General features: G+C 54.2%; 1 protein-coding gene across 5 annotated transcripts in view; it reads right to left on the minus strand.

Moving 5' to 3' along the window:
• Positions 1 to 12,649, minus strand: part of CACNA2D2 (calcium voltage-gated channel auxiliary subunit alpha2delta 2) — a 142,119-nt gene that overhangs the window by 107,200 nt on the left and 22,270 nt on the right. For all 5 annotated transcript variants that reach the window (XM_042979023.1, XM_042979022.1, XM_042979021.1 and 2 more), the window contains exon 2: positions 8,009 to 8,090. In XM_042979023.1, the coding sequence (XP_042834957.1) occupies positions 8,009 to 8,090 (82 nt within the window). The remainder of the gene's footprint in view (positions 1 to 8,008; positions 8,091 to 12,649) is intronic.

Here is a 12,649-nt window from a genome sequence, read left to right on the forward strand (position 1 = left end):
CCATCGGAGCTGACCCCCAGCTGTCCTGGCTACAAGGCCAGCATGTCTGGGGACCCCAGGAGAGAGCTAGGGTATTCACCAAAACAGTCTTACTGTGTGTGTGGGGCGGGGAGTGAGGGTGTCTTGCATTAGGAAAGTCTAGCAGACAAACATCTTAGACTCCCAAGATGGAAGGATTGTGGGGCATCCACTTCAGGAAAGGAGTATTGTGTAAAGCCATAGGTTCTCAACCAAAACTTCCAGACAGAGGCACTCTGTCTGCCTGGTGAGGTTCTGACCATGCCTCTGAGATCGTCTCTTCTTTAAACTGAGGGACCTCATGCCTGGCTGGCTCAGCTGGAGGAGCATGCAACTGGAGTTGTGGGTTTGAGCCCAGCGCTGGCTGTAGAGATGACTTAAATAATTAAGTTTAAAAAATAAAAATAAAAAAATAAACTGACGGGCCCTGATCAGAGAATCTTTCACACATCCCTGGAGCTGAGGATCAAGAACCCATGATCCTCAGCCCTGGCCTTGGCCACACCATTTCCTGACCCACCACCCTATCCCCAGTGCCAGTACCTGGGGCTGGCCCAGAGATCAGTGGTTTCCTACCACCTCTACTCTACTGCCAGCCAAGCCCCATGCCCAATCCACCAGGCCTGGAGACAAGCTGCCAACTGGCTGACTGATTTGAGAAACCGACACACAGGCCTCTTCTGGGGTATAGGGGACCTTCCCTTCACTTCTGCCGGCCTCCTCCCTAGGGATGCCTCTGCAGCTGCCTCCCTAGGTTCCTGGCCCAAGAAACCACTCACCTTTCCCTGGCCCATAGGCCCTGTTTCTTCAAGCCCTGGTGGCTTTTGTGCCTCTCCCTGTAAGGTTCCCAAAAGATGTCATGGTCAGCCAGTGCTAAAGACTGAATATTTGTGTTGCCCCCAAATCCATATGTTGCAACCTAATCCCAACATGATGGTATCTGGAGGTGGGCTCTATGGGAAGTGATTAGGTCATAAGGACAGAGCCCTTGTAAATGGGATTAGTGTCCTTATTCCAGACCCCAGAAAGATCCTTCACCCTCCCACCATGTGAGGACATGGCAAGAAGAGAGCTATCTACAAACCATGAAGTCTACGAACCATGAAGTGGGCCTTCACCAGACACCAAATCTGTTGACACCTTGATATTGGAATTTTAGCCTCCAGAACCATTAAAAATACATTCTGTTGTTTATAAGCCACCCGTCTATGGTATTCTGCTATAGCAGCTAGAACAGACTCGCAGCAGGGAGGAGAAAACGGATTTCCAAATTCCTGGGCTGAGACAAGCAAAGGGGACACCTTGGGCATCTGAACTTCCCCAAATTGTGACCAATTCCTAGAAGGGGAAGCATCTGATAGATGGGGGGAGGGGCGCATAAAGGTACCCCCACATTTGCAGGACTCTGTTTGCAGCCTTTCCTTGTCCCTGGTCCCTTAAGATCCTCTCATCTCCCATGAGAATAGAGGCACTCGGGTTCCTATTTCACAAATGGGGGAAGCAAGATTTAGAGGGGCAGGACAACAGGCCTCGGGTCCCTCAGTGTGGGAAGACCCAGCCCCGCCATTCCTGCCCTCTCCAGTCTTTCCACCACCACCCACCACGGGGTTGCTGCCCATGGCACAGGTTCCAGGTTCAAACTCCAGTTCTGCCACTTACCAGCTGCAGGACCTCAGGCAGATCTCACCTTAGGAATGCATAACTCTCTTCTCCAGATCTGAGCTGGTCCCTATCCTCTGGAACTGACCTTGGATGTGGCCCCACAGTGACCTCCTGACACAAGCTGGAAGCTGATGGTCACTCTCCCATGCCTGTACCACCAGCCATGGGTGTGCTGATCCCACCCAGAGAGGCCTCTCCCACAGACCTGTCCCCACCACACCCACGACTTCCACAGGCACCTGGGCAGCAGCTCCTCACTAAGACTGTGCCAGAACTCCAGAAGCCTCCTAGCAGGGCTCCCTGCTCCAGCCTCCCCCTCTAAGACTCCAGGAGCAAGAGGCTCTGAATTGGCCATGGAGGCAAACACCCACTCAGGCCCTTCTGGGGGCCTTTCTGTCACGGCATCCTCCACCTGCTATGAGGTCTTTCTGACCTAACATCCTCACACTCTGTGGGGAGTAGGAAGAGGAGAGGCCTGGGAGAAGACAGGGGCTGAGAAGGGTACTGGCCCAGCCTTAGCAGTCCTGGAGGAGCCCTTGGGGTCGGGGAGGCTCTAGCAGCTGGTCCCCATGGAAGGGATGGCCAACTATAAGCCAGGGCCCCTGGGCAAAGTGTCTCAGGGCAGCCCTTCCCCCACACTGACCTCCCTGCACCCCTTCTCTGATGGGAGGGTGTGTGGAAGGGGTGCCGGAGACCCAAGCCAGTCAGCTGGCCCTCAGGCAGGAGTTCCTGCCACAGATTAAACGGCTTTTGAAAAGCTTCAAAAATGGAATTTTCTCCTGTAGGCGACAAAGGAGTGTGTGGGGGGAGGGGGCAGGCAGGAGGATACACAGGCTCCCTCTCTCACCACACAGTACTCAGAAGAGAGCATCCCAGACCTTAAGTGGGGGGAGGGGCAGAAGAGGCACCACCCCCCCAGGACAGGCCTGGAAGGAAAAGAAGTGGGGAGCCTGCGCTGGGGAGACAGAGAGGGGGTCCAGGCAGGCTTCGGCCAGGCTTCCATGCATCTGCCTCTGTGTATCCAATCATGCTCAAGTGGCAGCCTCACCATGTTTCAGACGCCCTCCCAGGAGCCCCTCCTCAGCCCCATGCATCCCCGCTGGGTGCCGAGCAAGAGGACCATATGGAGGGAATAATAAGACAATTAACTTTCCATTAAAGAATAATATATGTGGGTTTTTAGGGAGGCGAGCGGCAGCAATCCCTACCCAGCGGCATATTTCACACTCGCGGCCCCCCCCCCACCTCCACCCGGACGCACCCCACATCCTGATCATCTTCACCAGGAGAGAGAAGGGCTCCATTGGGACTCACTAGGAGGTGGCTGGAGGATGGGTGGCAGCTTTGTGAGGAGCAAGAGCAGAGCCCCTAGGACTGAGGCTTCTGGAAGCCTTGAGGAGAGGTTATGATGAGCCTGGGTGGGGCTCCCTCACCACCCCTCACTTGACTCTGACCTGTGCTGGTCCCCAAGATGAGGGAAGGGGTTGGGGGTAGGGGTCTGCCTGGCCAAGGAGCTGCAGGCCTGACTCTGGGGGCACATGTGAACCACGGTGCTCTGACAGAAAGACCAACTACGGGGTCTGGGATTCACAATCACTTGAGTTCCCCTTTCCTGACCCTCCAGGGGCTGTTCTGTTCCCTGGCACCTCCCCCTACCCCAGCTTCCTTCTTTCTCTTCTGCCTCAGCTCCCTCTAGGGCTCTGAGCTTCCCTGGCGCTTTTGGACAGTGCTAACCCCACCTGAATGCCCAGAAGCCCAGAGAGGACCCTCCCCAGTGGAGGCCAACAACAGCGTTGGCCAGCGCCCCCAAACCAGTATGTGAGTATGCATGAGTTTCAGGAATTGGTGGTACCAGTCAGTGGGGAGAGTTGGAGAAACAGCAGGAGGCGTGTCTCAAAGGCACCTAAGAAGGGGCCCTGTTTCCACTTTGCTGAGCCCCTCAGGAAAGGCACTCTTGATGTGGCCAGACTTTGGTCCTTGCCAGGAGCCAGCTCCAGATGTGGCACTCCGCAAATATTAATTACACATTCCCAGGGAGCAGTGAGCAGACGGGGTACAGGGATGGCCAGGGGCAGACAAGATGGGCTGGGACTGTGGCACCATCACTGGTTCAAAAATGCCATTCCTGGCTACCCAGAGAAGTGAGGACACATGGATGCCATTGGTCTGAATCACCATGACAGTCCAGAGAAGCACAGCAGTGGGGAGGGGAGCAGGAGATTTGGTTAGGGATCTGAGTCCCAGGGTCCTATTTTTTGTGGATGTAGCTCCATGGCTTAGGGGAGGGGTTGCCTCAGGGTAGCTCCTCCAGGCAGGCCCCAGGCCTGCACTTCTAGCTTGGTGCTTCTCCCCATCCCCACTACTACTTAAGATTGGCCTGTCAGGGCTCCAGGATGGGACTGGCTAGAGAAGACTGTCACTCAGGACCTTGGTTTCCCCATTTATATGAAAGGACTACAGGAGTAATTAGCAGCATGCAGCTAGGCTGAGGCCATCATGGAACTGCAGCAGCCAGGGATGTTGACAGGGCTCTAAGCCATTTCTGCCCCAATCAGGAGGCGAGGCAGGAGGGGTTGATGTGGAATGAGAAAGGCCCCGATGGGTCTAGACTTGACTTGACACTTCTCAGAGGATGGCCTGTGGACCCCAGGCATGATCATCCCAGGTCTCAGTTCCCAGCCCAGCTCTGGTCAGGAAGCCCTCCCTCACCCCAGAGAGAGGATCTTCTTACTTCTTTCTTTAGAAACTCTGCAAAGAAGGTGTCTCACCCAGGTCAGAAACCCATCTCAGAATGACACACACCTGATGAGCCACTGATGCTTCCTCATGTCTGACTACAATCTCTCCAGCTTTGCTTTCCCACAAGGTCCCCAGAGTTGTTCCCCTTCTACCTGGACACCCAGTCAAAAGTCAGTAGGTCTCTGGCTATACCCGTCAGAGTGACCTGGTCTTCAAAGTGGGGAGACCAGCCATCTCCACATCCTCCCCCATGCACCCCCAGGCACCTGATGAATTATTCATCCTGATCAGCCTCATTATGTAAATGAGTTCAGAGCCCAAGCATATGCTCTCTGCTCTTCCCTGCGCCCCCCCCCCACCTCGCCCCAGAGGATGGGGACAATATGGTGGTGATGGGGGAGGGCAGAGTAGGAGCTTGGGAGACCATCATCAGCCTCCAGGGGTTCTGGAGGGCACAGAGTATACAGTCCACACTTTCGTGGCCTGTTCACATCAGGAGTAGACCAGGGCTTGGGGTGAGGTGGGGCTGGGGTACCCAGGGCTGGCATGGCTTAGGAGTGTCCGGCTAAGCATGGGGGTGGGAATGACATGTGAGAACCAGGCCACAGCAGGAGCTCCCACTGTGTGCTGGACCTGGGCTTAGATGAGGAAACATGATGCGGTCTTCACAGAGCCCCCACATCCCACCTAGGTGTGCCATGGCTTCTAACCTGTAAGTGGGCCCCAGTCTGCACCTAGCCATGCCCCCACGAGGTTGTGATGAGGTCAGGAGGAAGAAAGTGCCAAGTCAAGGAAAATGCTCCCAAATGCCACTGTCTGCAGTTTCTGGACTCTTGCAGCTGCCAGCTCTTGCAGTGCCCAGCTTCTGGGAGTGGGGCAGCCTCTAGGACTAGGGTAGGGGGAGAGGGCAGCCATGCAGCAGAAGAAGGCCAAGGGGGCCCAGATGTCAGGACACCCTGGCTGTAGGGTGTTTGGGGGTGGCACGGAATCAGCTCAGGGAGACCTGGGGAGGCCACTGGGGAATGAGGCTGTCAGCTTGGCAGAGCTGGTGCCAGGATCCCCGGGAGCGTCTGCAGTTGGGTCAGGGCTCTGCTGCAAGCATCCTCCTGACCCATCGGAGCTGGGCATAGGCTGGGTACATGGGCCCTCTCACGTGCATTTGAAGGAGAGCCATGGTGACTCAGTCAGATTTGGGATGGGCTGTAGGGGGTGGGGAGGCTGGCTGCCTCCCGCTCCCGTGGGATTGTCCTTTTCCTCTAGAATTCTTCACCTGCTTCCCTGCCGCCCACCTCGCCAGAGTGTCCAGTGCCAAGAAACAGGCCCAGAGCTGTCAGCGGGAAGTAAGAGGCTGAGGTAGCAGTGAGAAAAAACTGGAGCAGGACAGAGAGCCGCTGGAGAGCTGGCACCCGTCGGTAGGGAGAGGGATGCCAGGAGGAGCCAGCCAGGAATACCAGGTCAGCACTCCTCTGCCTGCGGCCAGGCTGGCCACAGCTACACCAAGCATGGCCCCTGCTCTAGCCCAGCTCCTCACTTCCCCAGGTTCATCCTGCCCACTCTTCCAAGAGGTGCAACCAGAGGGGGGAGCAGCACCCTGGAACAGGAGTCAGGAGTCCCATCCCAAGTCTCAGGTCTGCCACAGCTGGCTGCCTGACTTTGGTTATGGCTGGCCAGGTGGGGGTGGGGCAAAATGTGCTCGTTGACCAAAGTGTCTGGAATCACTCAATTCCCATCAGAAAGGAAATGATCAACACATCCTAGGAATGAAAATGATCAGTAAGGGGAATTCATATTTCTAGAAAAGGGGGTGTATCTGTGTCAACCTATCCACTGCTATTCTCACCACCTTGTCCTCTAGCCAGACCTCCCAGCTATGCCATGGACCAAGAATGAGAATCAGAGAGGGTCCAGGACTCTCCCAGGAGCACACAGTAGGGGTGCTGAGCTAGGCTTCTATCTCTGGTTCTCACCAGCCAGGGAGCTCAATTGTTTAGACAGAACCAAATCGCATGCATGAAACGTGTGCATTATTTTCTCGCTGGCAAACTATCAGGGTCTGAGTTGTCCATGACTATAAAATAAATAATGTCCTCACACTGAGAATTTGAAGCGTGGAAGGTTCTTGACCGGAGGTGCATAGTTAACTCCTTATGTGGGGTACATCTTATGTTACAATACAAAACTTGGAAAGGTACTTTGCACACATTCTAGGGAACTAACATTTCTTCATTAACCTACAAGGCTACACTTGGCAGTGCCCACTTAGAACCTAGTTAGTGCCGGGTGCTATGCCTGAGCATAAATTCACTTCTGTTCTGGAACAGCTTTTCCTACAGTGCCTTCTCTGGGAAGCTCTGCTGGCCTCCAAGTACGGCCGAGTCACTGAGAGTTCACAGGAAGAGTGGGATGGGGGTTACTACAATTCAAGCCCAGCAATCAGGGCTGGGAGGTTCAGAGAGGTTGGGCCACTATGGGGAGCACACCCAGCAAATTGGGGGCTGAGATCTTCAGACCTGGACTCTCTCTCCTTGTCATGCTACCACCTTGTTAGCCACCCCTGATCGGCCCATTTGTGCCAGAGGTCCTACATCCACAGCCAGTGTCAACATACTCACTGCCACCCCTATTTCCTGAGTGCCTGCTATAAGCCAAGCAGGGGGAAAGGACCAAGGACAAAACCCCATGGTAGCTTCCCCATAGAGGTGACACCTGCTGATCCCAGTCCTGACCAAGAGGGATGACACAAACAGAGGCATATCTAATCACTGGGTCAAGACCTGGACTCTTGGCTAAACCACCTACAGTAACTCTGTTTACTCTGCTGTTCCCGGGACAACCATCGGCAGAAGAACCCTGTTAATTCCCTGCTCGGTTCTTGTCAGGCGTCCTGGCCCAAGCCTCTAGCAACGAGCTCCCAAAGTCCCACAGGTCCCTGGGAGTCCCCCCAAGCACTCCAAGAGCTCAGCTCTCAGAGCTTCTGCATCTCCACACAAAGAGCGACGGCTCAGGAACCTGACAGCGACACATTTTGCAGCCTTCTGGGGGTGACGGATGGCCTGCTCTTCACATCACTATTTCAAACATTAACATAATCTCCGAGGATGAATGTGGTCGCTGGCGCCTAATCAATCACCCCTCCTGCCCTGATCCCTCAACTTGCCAAGCACAGGCTTTCAACCCATCTCCTGCTACAGCACCTTGAGCAGCCAGCACTGCTCTCCATTGTTGTTTGGCCTGGCCACCCCACTCATTGCATGGACAGTCCTCAGCCTCCATGCACAACTGCATCCTGCACCCTCCAGGGCCTGCCCTCCTGCCTCAGGTGCTGCCTCAAACACAGACCTCACCCACCTGAAAACCCGAAAGCCCAACACCCCGACATCAGAGCTCACTGGATACTGCTCAGTACTGGGAAGAGCAGACCAAGACCTGGAGGAGCCACTGATTTTCTAGTTACTTCCCTACCTGCCCCCATGGGCCCAGCAGTGTCCCACCATGCCAAACCTTCCTCACTCCTTATTTCTGAAGTCCTTCTCCCACTCCCACTCAGAAAAGGGTCTCTGAGCAGAAAGCAAAGGGTACCAGGGCTTACCTCACGGAGCTGCTGGACGCCCCCAAAAATCCGCATCACGCCATCGATCTCTTGCTCCAGGCGCCGGGCCCAGTGCTGCATCCTGTGTGCATAGAGGAGAAAGGTGTCAGGAGGGCCCCCCCTCACAGTGCTGGGACAGCCCAGCACCGAGTGACCTGGGGCATGACCAGTAGCAGCCACTCCTTCAGAACTCAATTTTCACTAGAGGAGAAACAGAGGCTAGGAAGCAGAGTGAGCCTATGATTCCTTTTGAAGACTAGACCTGGTGGCCCAGGCTCTCCTCACGTACTGTTGGACAGCCGGGGAGGAGAGCAGATTGTAGTTTAAATGCACTGAGGGAGTCCAGCAGCTCCAAGAAGCCTGCAGGGAGACTATTTTTCACTGTGAAGAGCTAGCCCTTGATGTGGATGCTCTGAACATGGGGACTTTGGACACCAGGGAAGAGGGGGACATGAGTGAGCCACGCGGGGGCTAGGATCTCAGAGTCTCCTGTCCCCAAGGCTGGGTGGGGCCTGAGGAAGGGGAGGGAACAGGAGTCACTGCTGTCACCACCAAGTCATTGTGTAGCTGGGGGCAGATCCCTGCCTGCCCCCCTCCCAGCCCCCCGGACGCCTCAACTGAGAAGGATTTGGAGAACCTGAGGCAGAGACAGCCCTCACCTTTCCAGCACCCGGGCAAACAGATGCTATCTGAAGCTCATACGTACACACCCTGCATGAACTGGCCACCCACAGGTCCAGTTCAGACTGTCCCACCCCTTTCTGGAGGCCTGGCAAGCCTCATGAGTCTTTCACCTAAGCCACCTGCCTGAGCAGGTCTCCTTCACACTGGTGTTACTGTGAACTCATACTACCCTATCTGTGTCTCAGTTTCCTCCTCTAGAAATTGGGTATAATTTAGGGCCACCTCACAGGGTATGAGAAGGACATGAAAGCAGGTGGTGAAGGGTGTTGCACAGGAATATTTGTGAGTGGACAGGATGGACAGATGGCCACACAGCTCAGTATTCTCAGCCCACATGCATGAACAGGAATGGCATCTGGGGAGAGGCTTGGCCCAGGTTCTAACCTGTGACCCTTCCTTCAGGCAGTACGAGATCAGGTGAGCAAAATCATAGCGGTCCTTGACAAAAGCCAGCCAGAGACATGTTCTCCACACTTCCAAAGGTGTTCTCTGCTGTGACACAGGCCTCTGCGCCAATGCATCTGAAAAGGCATCTCAACTTCCTCAACCCACCAGATGCAGAACAAGGCCGTTCCAGGGAGGGCTCATAGGAGGGTTACCACAGAGATTTAAATACACCACGGGTTAAGCACAGTCCACAGGGCAAGATATAAGTTGGGTGATACCAGCCCCCCAGCCTCTGGAGGAGGGACCCAGAAGCCATAGGATCCAGGAGGTTGTGTCTGGCCCTGGGCCTGCTACCTCCCTTACACTCCCCAGTGCCACTCAGGGCCAGGACTCTGCTAGCTCCCTGGGTCAGAAGAGCTTAAGCCACCATCCCAGCCCCCTGCCCCACATCCATCTTCAGGCCTGTGGCTGGGGGGCTGGGCCTGTGCCATTGTGTGTGCCCGGGTCGGTTGGCATGGGAACTTGGAGCAGGAGGCAGGCGGATCACTAATTGCAATTTGCCAAGCTGAATGTCAGGACCATGATGGAAAAAAAAATCAACATCAAAAGAAATAGGTATTAGCTTCAGCTTGTTGCTGGCTGAGCCACAGCCTGATGCCCACCTCCACTCCCCACCATGGGGAAAAAACTAACCCCACGCCCAGGAGGAGGCCAGGCTGCAGACCAGGCCACAAAGGGCAATCAGGCATCAGCTGCTAGCCAGGAGGAGGGCAAAGCCCAGCAGAGAATGGAGGGCTCGCTTGGCCCCTGCGCCTGTGTACCAGGTGCTGATTGCTTGGCCCTGGCTGTGGATGGACAGTGGGGCAGGTGGCTGTTTTGTGCTCCTGAGACAGAGCCCCGGGGGGGGCTAATGTTGAGATGGGTTGCTGCACAGTCCTGTGTCCAGCTAGGTACAAAAATGGGTGAGGTCAAGGAGCTGCTCTCCAAAGGGAACCATTAGCTCTGCCCTGGCCCTGACCTCAGCCATTCACTGGTCTAGGAGAAGAATGCCAATCATAATCCTTCCTGGGACTAATATGTACAAGGGCACCCATTATGCACATGGAATGGTGCCGGCATGCCACCTGCTCTCTCGCTTTAGTCCTCACAAAGAAGCAAACGTTATCATCCCCAATTTACAGATGAGGAAACTGAGACACAGGGGCTTTTTGTGACTAGCCCAAGATCACCTACCCAAGAAGTGAACACAGAAGTTGATGCACGCATATGCTAGAGTCACCAAGGGCCAAGAGTGTGCACTTCCTCCCTGCTCTGCATTCAGGACTGTCACTTTGAGAACTTGAAATTGGCCATAGTGGGAATATTTATACTGCAGAAATCAGTAAATGCTACAAATCACAGTTTTTTCCCCCTGGAAAGTGACTTGTAAACATTTACTAGCACACCACTGATTCAGCCCCAGGCTGTTGACTCTTTCCTACTGTATCTATAGGTCTCTCATTCTAGGATCTCACAGATAAGTAAAAGAAAATTAATTGGAAGAACAGACACGGATGCCAAGTTTTTATTTTGTTCAGACAACACATTATTATTACAATCACCATCATTTCATCTAAACAGACTATTTCAACACTAAAAGAATTTAGAAGAGCCAAATCTCAGGATAAAGTCGAATTCCTCCCAAGACACACACACTCTTTCCTTCCCTTCCTCCCTCCCACTCTCTCATTCACACTCATACACGCGCACACACACACACTCATGCTCACAAGCACATATGATCTTCCCACTTCCACTCCCAGACTAAACAGCTCTAGACTCTGCTGTAGGCCACAGGGACTGGTCCACCCATGACACATCAGGACACAACACATCCTCCTGGGATCTAGGGGTGGCTCTAGCCCTTGGTCTGGCACCCTGGGCCCGACGGACAGACCCCAGGCCCCAGGCCCCAGATACATAATGCCAGGGAAAATAAGTTACTCTAATTATTCACCTAAACCAAACCCAATTAGGAAGGCAATATGTATGTCTCAGTATTAAAAAGAACATGATAGGGGCACCTGGGTGGCTCAGTCGGTTAAGCGTCTGACTTTGGCTCAGGTCATGATCTCATGGTCCATGAGTTCGAGTCCCACATTGGGCTCTGTGCTGACAGCTCAAAGCCTGGAGCTTGCTTCAGATTCTGTGTATTCCTCTTGCTCTGTTCCTCCCCCACTCACGCTCTGTCTCTCAAAAATAAATAAATGTTAAAAAAAATAAATAAGTGAAATAAAATAAAAAGAACATGACAGATAAATCATTTCACTGTCACAGAGAAGAGATTCTGTGGGTTCCAGGGTTTGGCTAGGGTACCAGTGCTGGCTCCAAAGGGTGACAAAAGGGACTAATGAGGCCAGGAGTCAACTATGCACCTATAGAGTTCCTGTCTGAAGGCTGGAGAAACCACCCACCAAGCCAAGGCTAACCTTAGCCAGATACAGTCATACTCTTTCTAGCAGAATGGCATGGGGGATTTGGAAGTATGGGGATATATCAGGATCCACGGACCTGCTGGGTCAAAGGCAAGCTGACCAAATCTTGTCTGGGCTCCCTTTAGCCTGGGTCCAGGTGCCTAGCTCTGCAACGCTTCCCTGGTCAGACAGTGTTGCCCGTGGGTCACCCTCCCAACAGGGTAGGCCCACCTGCTGGCTCCCTACATCCCTGTGATTTTCCATGCTCTTCATCGAGATGACACTGCTTATCTCCAAGTGTCTCTAAGTGCCAAATTAGCAAGACAGGGAGGAGAGAGAGTGTCTGGGAGGAGGCACGTGCAGCCAGGGGCTGCAGCCCTCAGGATGACTGGCATGGGCAGGAGAGGGAGAGGCTGAGGACAGAGCCTTGTATCCCTGTAACCTCCATGTGCCTGAACCCAGGGAGGTGCAGGCACTGGGCCCCCATTCCATAAGCTAAAAAACTGAGGCCCTTGGCAAGGATGGGTGCGGGGCCACATACTTAGAAAGAAGCCAGACCTGTCCTCCTGGCTCCATCAGCTCCCTGACCCCACCCTTCCAGGACAAGGCAGCTTCTGGGCAGCCTCCTGCACCAGTGGCTGGCTGTGTGACCTGGGGGAGGGGGAGGATTGAGCTCCGTTCAATTTTTTTTTTAACGTTTATTTATTGAGAGACAGAGAGACACAGAGCGTGAGCAGGGGGAGGGGCAGAGAGAGGGGGAGACATAGAATCTGAAGTAGGTTCTAGGCTCTGAGCTGTCGGGCTCTGTGCCCCCCAACGCGGGGCTCGAACTCACAAACTGTGAGATCATGACCTGAGCCGAAGTCGGCTGCCCAACCAACTGAGCCACCCAGGTGCCCCTGGATTGAGCTCCCTTCAAATCTCAGCATTCTGGTCTGTAAATAGGGGAAATGACTGGCTGAATAGTGTCAATGGCCAAATCTACGTGGCAGCCTTGATGTCTGGCATACTTACCAGGCACTCCGGGGGGCTAGAAGCCCATCCAATACAGCCCTCGGTGTTTATAAAATCCCCTAGGAATGCCTGCACTTGGGGAGAAGGATGTGGAGGGAGGCAG

Source organism: Panthera tigris, chromosome A2 (assembly GCF_018350195.1).
Source record: "Panthera tigris isolate Pti1 chromosome A2, P.tigris_Pti1_mat1.1, whole genome shotgun sequence".
Lineage (NCBI taxonomy): Eukaryota > Metazoa > Chordata > Mammalia > Carnivora > Felidae > Panthera > Panthera tigris.